The following is a 16,832-nucleotide window of genomic DNA, read 5'->3' on the forward strand; positions in this document are numbered from 1 at the left end:
GGCTAAACCGCAGAAGCCTGTGCTGCAGGGTCAGAAGACCAGCAGTCATAAGATCGAATCCACGCGACAGAGTGAGCTCCCGTCACTCGTCCCAGCTCCCGCCAACCTAGCGGTTCGAAAGCATGCAAATGCGAGTAGATAAATAGGGACCACCTCGGTGGGAAGGTAACAGTGTTCCGTGTCTAAGTTGCAATGGCCATGTGACCATGGAAGACTGTCTTCGGACAAAACGCTGGCTCTATGGCTTGGAAACAGGGATGAGCACCGCCCCCTAGAGTCGAACACGACTGGACAAAAAAAATTGTCAAGGGGAACCTTTACCTTTACCTTTACCTTTACTAAAGTACTGCATGGTGGCCAAGCAAGAATGCCACATGGGGAGGAGGTGTTTATTTTCTATTACACCTCTCTTCATCACTACGCAATTTCCCTGGGTACCCTTACTTTATAATCTGGGGGGAAAAACTGTGGAAGATAGCTTAACCGGAGGTTTGATTGAAGTGTGAGGGACATAAGTAGGTTAGCAGGCTACCACCTGCTACAAAGATGATTGTGCAGTGAAAGACAAGGCATATTCATATAATTTTGAGCAGCAGCAACAGGAGAATTTTCTAAACATTTCTCTCCTTTGAATTTTTTTCCCCAAAATCCTTTTTAAATCAAATTCAATTAAAATGGTCAAAGTTTTTCATGGGAGAATTCTTCAGCACAGCACTGGTTTGGTTTGATTTTGTCTTAGTGGGTGATACAAACTTGCTCTATGGAAGGGAAATAATTTTTAGATTGCAGTAGTTGAACATAACTTTGCAATTATTCATTTTGCAGTTCCTGAAATGGAAGCCAGGTTCCTGAACCAAATGTGCTATTTCCAAGACAGTGTGTGACAATGTCCTTTAATTTTTCTTATGTTGATGTTGTTAATGCAATTCTTGAAGTACCACAAACAAGCAAGAAGATGAGGATTCCTTTGGACCCCATCTTCTTACTAGTTACTCACCTATTAACAGTTCTAGTTTGCACAGAGATAGCAGGAACCAAGTTTGAACTTTGAATTCAAAGCAGATTTACCTGTTCTGTAGTCACACCCCTTAGTATGTATGCGTCAAGAAAAAGGAAAGTATTTATTTTCACTGTGGCCTTTCATGGATTACACTCCTCTTCTCCAATCTCTAATCCCTTTCATAGATTACACTCTTCTTCTCCAGTCTGTTTGAAGGAGGAACATAGTAATCTGTAAAAACTCATGCTGAAATCAGCCTTTTAGTTTCACCATTTTGTTTTCGTTCTATCTAGATTATTCTTTTAGCATTGTAGAATTCTGGGGCTCCCGACAAGACAGATCACACACACAGTCCTTGGAGCATTTGTGTTATCCCACTGGATCCATGCATCTCTTCTTCTAGCCAAGGAGGGAGAGTGATAAAACTGATAGCAGATACAGCATCCACTTTGTTTTCCCATTTAGGGAGAAAACAATGGCTGTTAAATCTGCACACAAAAATTGCCTCTTCTGCTATGAGAGAGATCTCAGAAGCTGTGGCAGGTGAAGAAGATACAGTATTAGACTGCCCAGAATCCTACCATCCATTCCAGAATCATCTTGTCCTAATCAGTGTTTTCATGTGGCAATGATAGTACCGGTATGAAGCTTGGACCATCTGCGTATGTGTCCCCATGTTAGTGCATATCGATGTATCATGCCAGCTATGTTTAGTTTTCATAGTTAGTGTGGACTAAGCATAATCATGATCCAGATGGCTTTAGTTCCTCTGCTGTGCTGTTTCAGAGTGGAACTCCTATTTTTGTAATATGCATTGCAGGTTCCATTAAAGCAAATAGATTACTATTTTGCAATATAAATTGGAAATACAGAGACTATGATCTGGATTGGGAATCAAGCATGGGAGAAAACACCATGCCACAATCACAATCTAGATTAAGAGTTTTGCACTCTAATCTAGATTTAAAAAATTGCTCACTGATCACTGTTCTACAATACAATGACTCAAGTAAGAGACAGAACCCTTCTTTACCCCATATTCAGGTCCTGATATAGATTAGTTTCCCTGCACTTGTTCTAGAGAGTAAAAGTGGGAAAAAGCATTAAACTCTTTATACACATTGTGAAATGGGCAACCATTCCAACTTGACCTCCATGACTCTCTCTCTGTATAAACAATTTATAGTTCTGTATGAATGTATTGGAATATTATTATATAAAAATTTTTAGATTTCCAGTTCTTGATTGTTATCAGTTTTAGGTATTTGCTCTTTGATCAAGAAACTCATACTTAGGGCTAGCTGCTACATTCAGTTAATTACTGTATCATTTATGGGAAGTAGGAGTTACAGGATTGGGGCCTTTGGAAAAGCATTCAAACTGTATTTACAGAGAAGTTTATAATAAGTGCCCCAATGATATTTTCACAAGGAGTGTACTTCAAGTTAATTTCCTGCAACACTGCATATATTTACGCCTTCCATAAATCCATATATCACCTTCCATAAATCTGTTACAGTAAAAGACTATTGATGCCATAGAACAAAGAGTATATTCATAAACAGAGGAGAGTGTTCAACTAATTGGCTCAGTGTAACAAGGTGTGACTCTGTAATGAATGTTCAACATAATATAGCTATATATTGGCTGAAATTGAGTAGTTGAGTCACAAGTAGAGCAGGCCTTTTGATTAGTGGGGATTTGGTTAGTTAACTCTTCCGGTGGTTCCGTTCATCCAGTGGGCCAACCATAGTTACAACTTGATACTTAATTTCAGCCATTATATTTGCATTCTGTCGTAAACAATAAATATTTGTGGTTTTGTTTCAACAGCGTCTTGGAAAAATTGACAGCATCAATGAATGGGTTGACAGTCTCTCTCAACTCCAGATTGTTTGCAACATAGCTAAGAAAGGTAGGTTCATTACCTTTTGAATCTACGCATTTCTTTGTATTGGACTTAAGATATCCAGTGAGTATCTTCCCATGTATGAGTCTACCTCTTTCAGTATGTGGGTGGCAATGGGTAGATCCTGTCTCTGCTCAATAGGAGGTTCTTTTATTTCTATTTTTTTTTACTGATATCATCTTTGTACTTATCTGTCTTCATTGCTGTTTTATTTGTGCTGGTCAGTTGATTAGCATTTGTTAAATAGTATTTTTTTTTAATGTTGCAAATTGCCCTTAACATGGTAAATGTGGTGGAAAGACAAATGTGCATGTCTTAAATAAATGCTGTATGTAATAAAATATATTGGCATACTGAAGTGAAACATAGAATCAGTGCATATGAAGTACCAGTGCTCTTTGGAACACATTCTTACCATCCTCACTTCATGATGCTTAGTACTGTATTTTTCCGTTTATAAGATGACCCAATGTATAAGATGGCGAACCCTTTTCTAACTCCAAATTAGTAAATTTGATCCCTGCTTTTCCCTTCCTTTTGCTAAGCCACAGAGCTTAGCAAAAGGAAGGGAAAAGGCAAGGCTCAAAGGGCTTCCTTTGACCACTGCTTTTCCTTGCCTATGAGTTCCAGGGAGCCTAGCAAAAAGGAAGGGAAGGCTCCCTTCGGGTAAAGGCTGCACGATCGCAGCCCTTTGACCCTGAAGCCCTTCCATGAAAGGGCTTCAGGATCCTAAGCCCTGCAGGGCTTAGGAAGTGGATAAAGCAGCTATGAAAGGGCTACACGATCACAGCCCTTTGATCCTGAAGCAGCCATGGTTCATGGCTGCTTTACCCGAAGGGAGTCTTCCCTTCCTTTTTGCTAAGCCCCATGGCTTTGTAAAAGGCAGGGAAAGTGGATGCCTTCCGTGTATAAAATGACCTTCAATTTTTTGACTATTTAAGGAAAAGGTGTCATTTTATACACGGAAAAATATGGTAAGTTGACTGGCACCATGTGCTTAAAGCAGCCATGGTTTGTTTTAGACTAAAATTTGATCCTGCATTTTCACACAGGGATCATCCTTCTTTATATAGTTGGGCATATTCTGTACATAGAGAGACAAGGGGCGAGGGCTTACATACTCCTTGTTGTGCTCATGGATGCTCTCACCTGTTCCCTGTAGCCTATCAACCATGTTCGTTAAGTTTACAAATATTATGTTTTACTATATTATGGGAGTTAACAAATAAAAACTCAGTCCAGCTAAGACAGTAATACTTGAGATATGGTCACTTTATTCAGAAATGTGGTATCTAGCCTGTTCTGGGTGGAATTGCACTCCCATGTAAACTAGGCCTACAGCTTGATCTAGCATATTAGTGGTGCATGTCCAGGTGACATCAGTAGCTCATGCAGTTTTTCATCAGCTTTGGTTGGTGTGCTAGCTGTACTCTGTTTTCAGAGAGGTCATTTGTGTCTTAGCAATTGTTTTGGGGATTCTCCTTGGAAAATGTTCAGCTGATTCAGGATGCAACAGCCTTGCTGTTGACAAGGACTGAGTGCCATGAACATACTATATGGACGTAAGTTGCATCAGCTATTAGTTCGTTTTCAGCCTTAACCAAGGTGCTACCTTTAGGTTTTAAAGCCTTAAGCAGACTGGGACCAGAATATCTGAAAAGTCGCAACCATCCTTTATATCAGTGGTTCCCAAACTTGGGTAACTCAGGTGTTCTTGGGTTGCATTTCCCAGAAGCCCTTCCCACCTACTCTGCTGGCCAAGGTTTCTGGGGGTTGCAGTCCAGGAACACCTAGAAACCACTGCTTATGTGAGTATGCCTGGCAAAAGAGATTTTCATTAGAAGCTCTTATTCTTTGGCACTGCTGTTACTGTATTTTAGTACAATACTTCTTGTGGCTTTTAATGGTTTTTCATACGCCCCTTAGGATTTCATTTCCCTTGTTTTTCTGTCATATTTCTACTGACTACAGGTCTGTTTTATTGATTTTATGCTGTTTGGTGTTCTTAGAATGCTTTTACTCTTCTACCTTATTTGTTTGTGACACAAATAATAACAAACATTGTATGTGTGTGTGTGTGTGCGTGCGTGTGCGTGTGCGTGTGCCTGTGTATCTCTCTCAGCATGTCTTTTCATCTTTTCAGATGCAGACAGTAACTGAAAATGGAGATCCCTCTTCTGGAAAACCAAATGAGGAGAAAACGTATAAAAAGGTTTTTAAAGTTACATGTAACTTTTTCAGGATTATTATATTTTAAATCAGTTCACTCAGAGCACTAGAATTGACACAGTTACATTTTTTATTAAGCTCTGTCAACAGAAAACATTTATTTCAAGAACACACAAGTTGATTGTGCTAGTGTTTGGGGTAGGTTTGTGTATTGTTGTCTTTTGAATAGGGGTTTTCGATTGTTGTCTTTTGAATAGGGGTAAATGTACAGAATGTGCTAGTCATGGCCAGTAGTTCATCAACCAAGGTAAATAAGTAGTTTCCTGTCAGATCTTCAGTTCAAGGGTTCAGTTTCTGGGATTGCCGGGTAGACAAGAAAAAACTCCTGCCTCAGATGCTCAAGAGCCAGTGTCAGTGTAGATGATAGTAGATCTGGTGAACCAATGTTCAGTCTGAAACAGTTTCCTGTTTTTTTAAGCTACCTCCTAGCTTGTAGAGCTGGTCCAAGTGGGATCTGCCTCCCCACTTCCAAATTCAAGGCTCATTGTACTCAGGGCTAATCAAAGTATTTAGACACCGAAGGCAGAAAATCTACAGCAGTAAAAATGCAGTAACTGTAGATTAAATACTTAATACATCTCTGCCCACTTGTGATAAACCAAATCAGCTGGTTGAGGCATTTTGCCTAATGGTCTTGTTGCTAAGCCCTTTCCTTATTCCATTGTTTCTTCAGGAAAAAATGTAACTGTCATTTATTTACCCCTTTGGCAGTACCTTCCTTTTTCTAGGTGGGAAAAAACCCACCTCATTGAAACTATTTTCTTTTCTTGTTTTCTCTGGCATTGGCAGCACTCACCTTCACTTCCGTCTCTTTACTGACATCAAGAGAATTTCCAGAATGAAAGGACAGGGGAAGAAAATAGTTTCCTTGATCTTTCTGGATAAGAACAAAAAATTCAAGGGGTACTGATCAGATTTTTTTAATGACTTCATGTTGAACAGAATCCCTAACCTAGAGTGAAATACATTTATTTTTGCTTTTTGTCTACAGTATTTTCCAGTTTGATCAGGAACCACCTGATTCCATACTTCCTGGGCATTGTTTGAAATTCTTGGTTTAAAGAGCCATTGCTCCTTTAAAAATGATCTTTTAAAAAATTTCTTACTAGAGAGGAAAGGGACTAACTACAATGACTGTGGAAGAAGCAGATCTCTAAAACTTTATTCCGAAATCATTGTAGTCCCTTTTTCCTCTAGTGCTTTATTTCCCTAATTTCTCTAGTGATTTATTTCTTTAATTTGATCACATTTGCTCCTGCTTAAGGACCATTTGTAGTCCAGCTGGTACCAACTGAAGATGTGCAATTTATTGCCCTTTAAAAGAGTACAGTGGTGCCCTGCATGATGACGATAATGCGTTCCATTAAAATCGCTGTACAGCAAAATCGTCGTCGTGCAAAAATAAAAACCCAATTGGAATGCATTAAAAACCGGTTAATGTGTTCCAATGGGGGAAATACCTGCTCAACCAGCGAAGATCCTCCATAGGGCAGCCCTTTTGCGATCCCTGTCTTGCGGAAATAGGTTCGGAAAACAGCGGGGAATCATTTTGCGAACTGCCGGTCAGCTGTTTTAAATCGTTGTCCAGCGAAAAAACGGTTCCCGAAGCAGGGACCGAATCAACGTAAAGCAAAAAAAAACCCCATAGGAACCATCGTCAAGTGATTTTGACATCATGCGGGGTAAGCGTCTAGCGGGGCATCACTGTATACTGAGCCTCGTGGCGCAGTGGTTAAACTGCTGTACTGCAGCCAAAACTATGCTCATGACCTGGGGTTCAATCCCAGGTAGCCGGCTCAAGGTTGACTCAGCCTTTTATCCTTCCAAGGTCAGTAAAATGAGTACCCAGCTCGCTGGGGGGGGCAATGTGTAGCCTGCGTAATTAACTTGTAAACCGCCCAGAGAGTGCTTGAAGCGCTATAGGGTGGTATATAAGCAGCAAGCTTTGCTTTGTATCTGAATTTACTGATTTATTTCTAATAGTGAACATTATTGGTTTAGTATCAATTTGATGACCCGGGAGCCATTTCTATGTACTTCTCATAATTCTTCCGCAAGGTTATTTTTGTATTCTGAGAAGTGGTATCTTTCAGTATTACTCATCTTGCACAGCTGCACTGCATCTGGCCCATTGTTTCCATAGTTCAGCAACGTGCTTCAATTGCCTGCAATCCTATAAAACCTAACATTTAACCTAGTCTGATTTTTGCAGTGGTAGAGGTAATTACTGAGAAATTCTAAAACTGTCAGTTAAAAGTGAGACATTTAGCTGGTTAGGCCAACTCCTAAGTTTTGCAGTCGTTTTATTTATACAAAATGTGTAGAATCTCAATTTGCATTAAGCATAAATGAAGTAACATTAATTTCAAGGTCAATCAGCAGTTGAAGAATCCTTTAGAAAAGCACAGTGTGAGAGACCAGAATACAGAGTAGGTGAGTCAGCAATCCCTTCTTTGCCAGCCCTCCCCCCCCCCCCCATGTCTAAATGACTGTAGTCCGCAAAATCAGCCACCTCAAGCTCTGGTATCTCGAGGCTGTGACTAAGTAGGTAGATTCATTCTCATGTGCCAGGATTTAAAACTAACTAATCTAAGAAAACTTTTGTTGATTGTATTCTGGGATATTTTCTGACCTCACTAGAATTCCAAAATATTGAAGGTTAGCAGTGGTGAAATTAGTTAGGGCTGTATTTAGTGCACACATCTTTCTTTTCTCCTGAATGCACTGAGAATCTAATGTCCCTATCTCAACCCAATTGGGGGCCAACCTGCTAACAACCGGACTACATCACTTCTGATTCTCGGCATCATGATGTGGCTAAAACAGGCCCAGGACACACACATTCTGATAAATTACATTAAATGGCAATAAATTTAATAAAACAATTTTAGCAGGTCTTTTTGTCTCTCCCCCCCCCCCCATTCATACCTGGCAAGTAGTTGAAATTTGGGAGCACTATTTTTCAGCTCATAAAATGATAGAATTACTCCATTATACTGTATATCCGGTTCTGTAAGGGTTGTGCAATGAAACTTGCCTCTGGTAGACTAAAATGGCCCATCTTAGTGCATGAGGGTTAAAAACGCAAGGTCTTTTTACAGATTTTGGCTGTGAATGTTCTCGCCCGTTTTTCTCCCCACCCTTTTTGGCAGTTTCCTAAATGTAAGGGTCAAAACATTGTTAATTTTCATGGAGAAATTGTGCACTCTAACCTGACTTCATTATTGCTTGCATATCAGTGGCTTCCTGGAGGGCAAAATGAGAATGGCTTATAAAATCTGTGCAAGGAGCAAGATAAGCTGCCAAATTGGGCCTTGTATACTCCTCTCTGTTGCTAGTCTGCTGTTGTTTCTCTAACAGCCATATGATGCCTTTTGATGAGATGAAACGTTGGCTGTAGGTGAAGAGAGTTTGTTAACCATTACAGGGCCTAATGAGGAAGTATTTTATCACAAATACTACCGTACCTCCACAAGAGCAGGCGATTCCTTTGTTGTTCTATAAAGACAAGGAGTCTTGCGGGTATTTCTGACCTAATTTTATATATCCCTTTCGTTAATATATGCCTTTAATTGAGGATTGGCTAATTTCAGACTGGTATGTGAATTGCCTTATTTTAAAGGAGTTTCAAAAGGATAGAGAAAGCTACTAAAAACGGTAGGGCTGTTAAACCAAACACATGCTCTGCCATTCTGACAACCATTTAAAAACATATACTGATTGGCCATGGGATTTCATCAGCTATTAGGAAGAGAAATCATCAGGAGATGGGACCTTACAGAAACTACAGTGAGACATAGAATCTGTTGCCTTGCTGTGTGCTTGATGGGTCATGAGGGTAGAAGAGCCCCAGCGATGAGGGTAGGCCTGAGCAGCCAAATGGAAGGAAGAATGGATGGATGGACAGACAATGGAACAGCCTGGAATGACTGTTTCACAAGAGGGAGAGAAGCCAGTAGGGTTAGGGTCTGAGAGGAGATGTCTCCTGGGGGATTCTTGGGGCCTGTCACCAGGAGACGATTGGTTATTGTCATGCTCCTTTGAGGAGAGCCATGGATACGCTGAAGCTTTTGTATCTGTCAGCTCTGATCCACTGTGTTTTTAAAGAAGCACAATGTGGACAGTTTCAGTAAGAGCTCAAGTGACAGACAACCTTGTAGGAGTCTGGCAAGTGTGGACTCAGAATCCCAGCATTGCTTCCCTGGAAAATGAAGCCAGGTCATAAAACATGGAGGTGGAACTAAAGGAAAAGGTGGATTTAACCATTTGCTGCCTCATTGAGGGAAATGAAGAATCATGGATAATAATAAACTTTCTATACCTGTCTGTGCATTGTGAGGTTTGTGCTTTGATGAGCCCCTACCCAAGAATTCCTGTCCTCATATAAATTCAAAGGCAAGGTTGTAGCTTATTCTTTAAAACTACTGTACTATTATAGATGAATATAGAATTTCATGTTATTCATTCTACAGTAATGCCTTTTAACAGTAACCACAGAACTTACAGAGGCATAATTCTATTTCGAGAGGATGTATGAAAAGGCAAAAGCATGGAAAGTTTTAGTTTCTAATGTGACATCTAATCATCCATAGGATAAAATGTAATCATACAAATACATCTAACATTTATTAGTATTTTCCATTTCTATCCTTCTAGAGATAATTTTAGCAACCATATTTCTTTTTGGTTTTTTGCTCAGTTAAATCATGAGGTTCATTTGTTTGTTCAAGTAATAAAATTGGCCACCATATGAGATTTGCAGGCAGGAATATATGTACATAGAAACACAAACCTATGTTTGTGTAATATGTTTGCGTCATTACTTGCTTCAGTTTACCTTGCTGAAACTCATTTACATAGCTTTGGAAAGGACTTGAGACAATATCCTTTCTAAGACCCAGATAGCATAGTGGAAGATTATAGGAGCAGTTCCTAAACAATTCACACATCCCAGAGAGTTCAGTTTGTCTACATCAACATAGGTACAGCTCGAATATGATCTAATGTGCTTTATCTAGGTGCTCATACAACTCGTAACAATTTTAAACCTATTCAGTGGCAAATAGTGTTCCTTCTCTGCTGTCCATGTCCTGTGAAATCTTTTACAGTGTTAAGCTACACACATGTATTCAGAAGTAAATTTTAGTCTTTTTACTGAAATTTGCTCCTGGATGCAGGGTATATGATTGTAGGTGGTGTGTTGAATCCAACTAAATCAAGGATTAATTTAAATAAAATAAACTTGTTGAAATGAATGAGATTTATTAAGCACAAACACTATAAGGGATCTTAATTTCAGTGAGCCTTCTCCAGTTGGAAGTAACATTGAACTTAGTTTTTTTAGATAAACACTTCTCTCAAGTTCCTGAACCACCCAGGTTTGGACTGCACATGATGGTAGAGGAAATAGATACAGTGGTGCCTTGCAAGATGAAATTAATCCGTTCTACGGTTAATGCGGTCAAGCAAAAATTTCGTCTTGCGAAGCTGGGTTTCCCATTTGAATGAGAGAGGCGGCAGCCATTTTGGAGAGGTTGCAGCCATTTTGAGAGGCAACCACATGGCTGTTTCCTCTCCAAATGGCTGCCGCCTCTTAGCTGGTTGCCGCCTCTCAGCTGTTCAGCGCTCTGCTCAGACAGAATCTGGCTGTTCCGGGGCTACCAAGGCACTGTTAGGAGCAGGGCTAGGTCTACTATACCTGGTGACTTTTTTCTGACTTTTTTTTTGGTTTCTGGCTTTCCCCCCCATAGGAATGCATTAATTAAATTTCAGTGCATTCCTATTGGATACCCGCCTTGCAAGACGAAAAATACCAAAATATTCACAAGACCCATTCATCTTGCAAGTTTTTCATCCCATGAGGCATTCATCTTGCGAGGCACCACTGTACATTGATACAACTGCACAGTGTGACCCAAGAAAAGTTCTGTGAAGATGCAGCTGCATAAGAATTTAATATGATTCACTATGAGCAAATATTGGTACACATAGTGCTAGCTGACGTCATTTTCCTCATATACCCAAGCAGAATGACTAATGTGTAGTGCCATATTCAGAAATCACATAAGGGCATATGAGAGTTTATTTTATGTACAGTCTTCCTGTGTAACATAAATAAATTGCTTAGTGGAAGTAATACAGTTGTATAGATTGGGAGTCAAAAATGTGCAGTCCTCCAAATTTTGTTGGAATCCCAACATTTCACCTGTTTCAGTTTGGTTATCCAGTGATCAGTGATGATGGGACTATGATCCTACAGTATTTGTAGGGTGACCAATCTCCCATCCTTGCTTTAGATGCTGCTGCAATAATGATAATCATGGGAAAAAACAGCAAACAATAATACGTGCAGTAGCATAATTTTCCTGCTGTAAGAGGAATACGATTAAAGATTTTAGGAACTAGCTCTGGCCTCAGTGTACAGAAATACCCATGCATGTATAATTTGCAAGCATCCACAGTTTAAAGGTGCAAGCCCTAGACACTTTAAAAAGATCTTCAAATACTTCTGGTGAGATGCATAGTTACTCTAATGCCAGAGTAAAGTGCCCAGAGGTGAGGTGATCACTGTATACATCAAAATAATGTCCTGTTAAAGTTGATAAAGGTCTTAAAAATCCTGGTATTGAAGGGGTTATAATGAAAGGGTCCATAAATAGTAGCTTTGTTGCAATAATTAAAGATCCATAAATAGTAGCTTTGTTGCGGGCTTTAATACTTACAGGTTGGTACATTAAACATTGATTTGGAGTGCCATTATTAGAACTGGTTTTCTAGTTAACATGCTTGTATAATTTAAACAGATCAGTGGGTTTCATTTTTCCCCCTGACATTGCATATCCATTACGTGTTGTAATGTACCTTGGTTCAGTTGACCTGTACGATATTATATCGAGAATTAAACATGATGGTCTCCCAAACTTATTGAATCCAGTGGGTCATGGATGATTTGCTTGGCTTTTATATAAATTGGAAGCATCAAAGCTTGTTGAGATATAGAGAGCCATATATAGAACCATTCTGTATGGTTGTAGCGTACAGGATAGGCCGTTATACTCTGAGACAATAAGGTTTTCGTTTTTTAAAAAGGTACACAAATGTCAAAATATATCCTACTTTCTTTGAAATTAACTTGTGCCATATTTGTGTTATACAAAAATCTACTAAGACAAACATTTGCATATGCTGATTGTTGTGAGTTACATGCAGGATGCATCTTCTGAATCTTGTCAATATGCATGGTGGAAAATGTCATCAAGAAAGAGAGAACAATGTAATGTGTTATCAGATCACACTAAGTTGTATCTAGCATTGTCTTTTGTGCAAAAAAAGAGGCTCCTTTCTATCTGTTTGTGCAGACACAACAAACTTATGTCTGCTTAAATTTGTCAGGTGTTTTGCCAAAGAAACAGAGAATTGTGAAATTCAGTTGTGCAGTCAGTTGCTTAATTCCCTTTGCAACTATTGCACAACATGCTGCCAGAAGTTCTTTGTGTTTAGCACTTCCACCTTGGCACTGTTGTAGCTACAGTGGGTGTAAATTGACGTTACACCCACATACCTACTTCTTACAGAACTTAGTGTTAGTAGTAGTTAGTGTTAAGTTAGGTGCTTGCCCTTTCCCCTTTATATTCATACTGTATAAGGGTCTATTTAAATAGAAATAGTAGTCTCTCCTTCACTGTGGTCTACCGCTAAATACTGTGGTACTTGCTTTTTCCGGTCTGGTGACATTGCTACTGGAGTTAGAGTTGACTAACTAGAATTTGCTGTCTATGTGTACCTAAAGAGAGCATTTTCTTACATGACCAGAGTATTACTGAACAAGACAATAATGCTTGCTAACTGCTATGTCAGCCACTCTAATTGATCCATAAACATTACATTACTGAGGGTAGTCTAGAGATAGATTAACATCCAGAGCTTGGAAAAAACAATTATAATGTTTTTACCTGCCACCAGTTTTCTGTGGGTTAACAAAACATAATGATTACATCTAAAAAATATCTTGATGAGCAAGGCAAAGTTAATATATTGGCGTAATGCATAATGTTTCCTAGTTACTGTTTAAGCGAATTTTTACAGGCTTTTTGCAAACTTCATGCCATTGTCGTATGAGTGAGAATGAGAGTGTTTTAAAAAAAGGAACCGAAAGTAACAAAAAGTAACACGCAATGCAGCAGGATACTTTTAAAAACTAGTGCAACTAGTAACAACTACTAATTACATTCATTAAAAAATACTATCACAACAGGAACAGTTTACCTTTAAAAAGTAACATTCCAGTTCAACTAGCGTGTGTGGGACATTCATATAGTTTGTTCAGTTCAACTTTAATACCCAGCTTCTCCGAATCTTTCTTTTATCAGGAGTTTTGCGTTTCTTCAAAGAACCCGGTTCAATTAGCATCCATTTTCTGTAGAAGATGATTCAGTTAACAAAAAGGCTGAGTAAAAAAAAAAAAAATAATCAAAGTTACATAATTTAGGGCTTATGCAGGACATTAATCTTTTATAAAGCCCTTTTCAGTACATGAAATTAGAAATTTGTGAGGAATCCATTCAGTTCCTTGACCAATTAAAGTTATATTTTAGGAATGACCAACTGTGCCTTGTTCTCAATAAACTGCCTGTTAGAAGCTGTTATGCAACTTCCAAGATTTAGTATTCATTAGTTTAAATAAGAACACAATAATTATTTTATCAACACATAGCTTTTCTTTCAAATAAGCTGAAACTAGATAATGCTTTTTTAAAAAAATAAGCAAAATACACTGGACCTGTTGATGCCCACAATCGCTAACATTGTTATTATTCAATCTATTATAGAAGACCATTTATTTGCTCTTCTGCAGGCATATTTGAATAAAGCTATAGCTGCACAGAATTTGTGATTAGTGAATTGTGGCCTTTGTATTATATGTCGTACAACAGTTATCTAAATTCCAACTGAAATGTTGCAGTGGGGATGGAGTTCTGTCTTCCTAGTTGTTGTATTAAACCTTCATAATAGTAATTGTGTGCCATCAAATCAAGTCTGCTTTATGGCAACCCTTTTTAAGATTTTCTATGTAGAGAGTACTCAGAAGAGGTTTACTTTTTCTTTCTTCTGGGGTCACCGTTGGGACTGTGCAACTTGCCCAAGACCACACAGGCTGGCTCTTCTCTTTGGAGGCACAGTGGGGAATTGAACTTCCAGTCTCTGGCTCCACAGCCAGATACATTTAACTCATTGAGCTATCCGATCAACTTTTACCTTATATAATGTAATATGATAAGTTCTCTGCTAGCTGATTGGCTGAATCAGTGGTTTTAATCTTTAGATAGGTTTCATTCGACAAGAGTCGTCATAAAATCAGATTGGCTTTGTTTTGAATACCTGTGGCAGATGAAGAGTGAACATACCTGAAATAGTTTTCAAAACCAGTTCATCTAATAAAAATGCCTTGTCGGTTTCTTGTGTCCCTTGGATAACTAAAAGACTCTGGATGCAAGAGAATATTACTCAGAAGATTTGTATGAATTTTTAATGTCTGAAACGAGAGGTTTGTTCAGATGCTGCTACTTTTGCATTACATTAAAAAAAAAACTAGTGGCCATGACATGTTGTTTCTTCCGACTTCCTATGTCATTCTCCCTTCTTTCACCATTGTAAGTCTTGGTTTGTCTATTTTTCCCTTCCCTTTTCTTGAGCTTTTGCTGCTGTTTTCTGCTGTGCATTCAGCCTGTTAACCATATTGCTCACTGGAACGCTTTTGCTTATTCTGGGTAGAAGCACTGAAATTGAACAAAGTGAGTATCTGCTTTTTCACAAGTGAGTCATCATATCTGTGGTAATTTTCCACAGAAAATCACAACCTTTAGTAATTTTGTCCAAAGGTGGCAAACTGTGTGCAGCTAATCAAAACCCAGTGAAGTGCACATTTATTAAAGCTTTGCCCACTCTTCTGTTGCCAGCATAATTTTGACTAATAATTACATTCTAATTACTTTTTTGATAAATCTGAATGCTACAAGATACTGGCCTGTGGTAGGAAGCACAGTTTCTGCTCTCTCCTGTACCTTATTGTCACCTTAACACCCACAACAGGCCATGATGGCTTGGTCTGAGCCAACATTTGCACCATGTAATACTTCTCCACCCCAGGTACCCACCTGTAAATATAAAAGTACTAGAAAGTTACATTATGCAGTAAAAGGAGTATAGTTATCCTTCATTAAGGCAAATTATAATTTAATGCAATTATATCTTAGTTGTAGGGAAAGGAATTAAATACAAGCAACTTACTACAGTGGTGCCTCGCATACCGAACGCACCGTATAACGACGAATTCGCATAGCGATCCCTTCTCCGGGATCGCTAATGCGAAGGCATAGCATCCGTCCATATGGAGAAAACTCGCTTACCGAAGGGTGCCAGGAAGGAGCCGCCGCCGCCGCGAGAGTGATGCGGGGCCGCGCTGGCCGGGAAGAGGAAGGCAGGCTGCAAGGCAGGCAGGCGAAAGGAGGGAAGCCGCGCGTTCGCGCGTCCTCTTCCTCCTCGTCCTTCTCCTGCCGTCCCAAGGGACCAAAACAGGCTGCAAGGCAGGCAGCCGAAGGGAGGGAAGCCACGCGTTCGCGCGTCCTCTCTCCCCCCCCCCACTTTCCCTCTTCCTCCTCGTCCTTCTCCTGCCGCCCCGAGGGACCAAAACAGGCTGCAAGGCAGGCAGCCGAAGGGAGGGAAGCCACGCGTTCGCGCGTCCTCTCTCCCCCCCCCCACTTTCCCTCTTCCTCCTCGTCCTTCTCCTGCCGCCCCGAGGGACCAAAACAGGCTGCAAGGCAGGCAGCCGAAGGGAGGGAAGCCACGCGTTCGCGCGTCCTCTTCCTCCTCGTCCTTCTCCTGCCGCCCCGAGGGACCAAAACAGGCTGCAAGGCAGGCAGGCGAAGGGAGGGAAGCCGCGCGTTCGCGCGTCCTTTCCCCCCCCCACTTTCCCTCTTCTCCTCTTGCTGCCAACCCCCCAAACTTCCCAGAGTCGGGCGATCAGCTGTTTGGCGGTTCTAAAATGGCCGCCTGACGCCCGAAATGCCCGCATGCAGCATTTTCGCGCCCTCCCCTCGCTTACCGGGCGCGAAAATGGCTGCCGCTATGGAGGAAACTTCGCTGAACGGTAAGTTTAGGGCCAATTGGAACGCATTAAACGATGTTTAATGCGTTCCAATGGGCTTTTACATTCCGTTTAGCGACGATTTCACATAGCGAGGTTTAATCCGGAACGGATTAACCTCGCTATGCGGGGCACCACTGTATTTGTATTTAATTGCTTCTAGCCTTAGTACTACCCTCTCATGGTACTTGAAGGGTATTATGGATAATGGGAACTATTTCTGGAGAGTCCTATATCTCCTTTCTGTTGGAGACTACCTGCCCTGGTTGAGAAGTGTCCATGCACAGCCTTGACTTAATTTTATTTTTTTACGTGGAAGTTTTTTTTAGAGCTATGTAGCTGCTGAAATCAGAGTCTTTCTTTAGGCATTGTTTGTGAGACGGCAAGTTCCAGATAGTCATTCATTCAATTTGCTGCTGTGCCTGTAGATATCTCAGCAGCTCATCTGCATGTTGGATTTCCATTTGCAATTATTAGAGATAGGCATGACTTTAGTTGGTCTGGGGTGATGAAATTTGTCAGCACAACACCACAGATGCTGCACATTCCCT

At 40.2% G+C, this 16,832-nt stretch overlaps 1 protein-coding gene across 3 annotated transcripts in view; it reads left to right on the plus strand.

Annotated features, from left to right (window-relative positions):
• PIP5K1B (phosphatidylinositol-4-phosphate 5-kinase type 1 beta) overlaps positions 1-16,832 on the plus strand; it is a 140,666-nt gene that overhangs the window by 36,273 nt on the left and 87,561 nt on the right. For all 3 annotated transcript variants that reach the window (XM_072992178.2, XM_020805665.3, XM_072992179.2), the window contains exons 2-3: positions 2,834-2,915; positions 5,053-5,121. In XM_072992178.2, coding sequence (XP_072848279.2) covers positions 5,053-5,121 — 69 coding nt within the window. In that variant the 5' untranslated portion in view covers positions 2,834-2,915. The remainder of the gene's footprint in view (positions 1-2,833; positions 2,916-5,052; positions 5,122-16,832) is intronic.

The sequence above is a fragment of the Pogona vitticeps genome, chromosome 2, assembly GCF_051106095.1.
Source record: "Pogona vitticeps strain Pit_001003342236 chromosome 2, PviZW2.1, whole genome shotgun sequence".
Taxonomy (NCBI): Eukaryota; Metazoa; Chordata; class Lepidosauria; order Squamata; family Agamidae; genus Pogona; species Pogona vitticeps.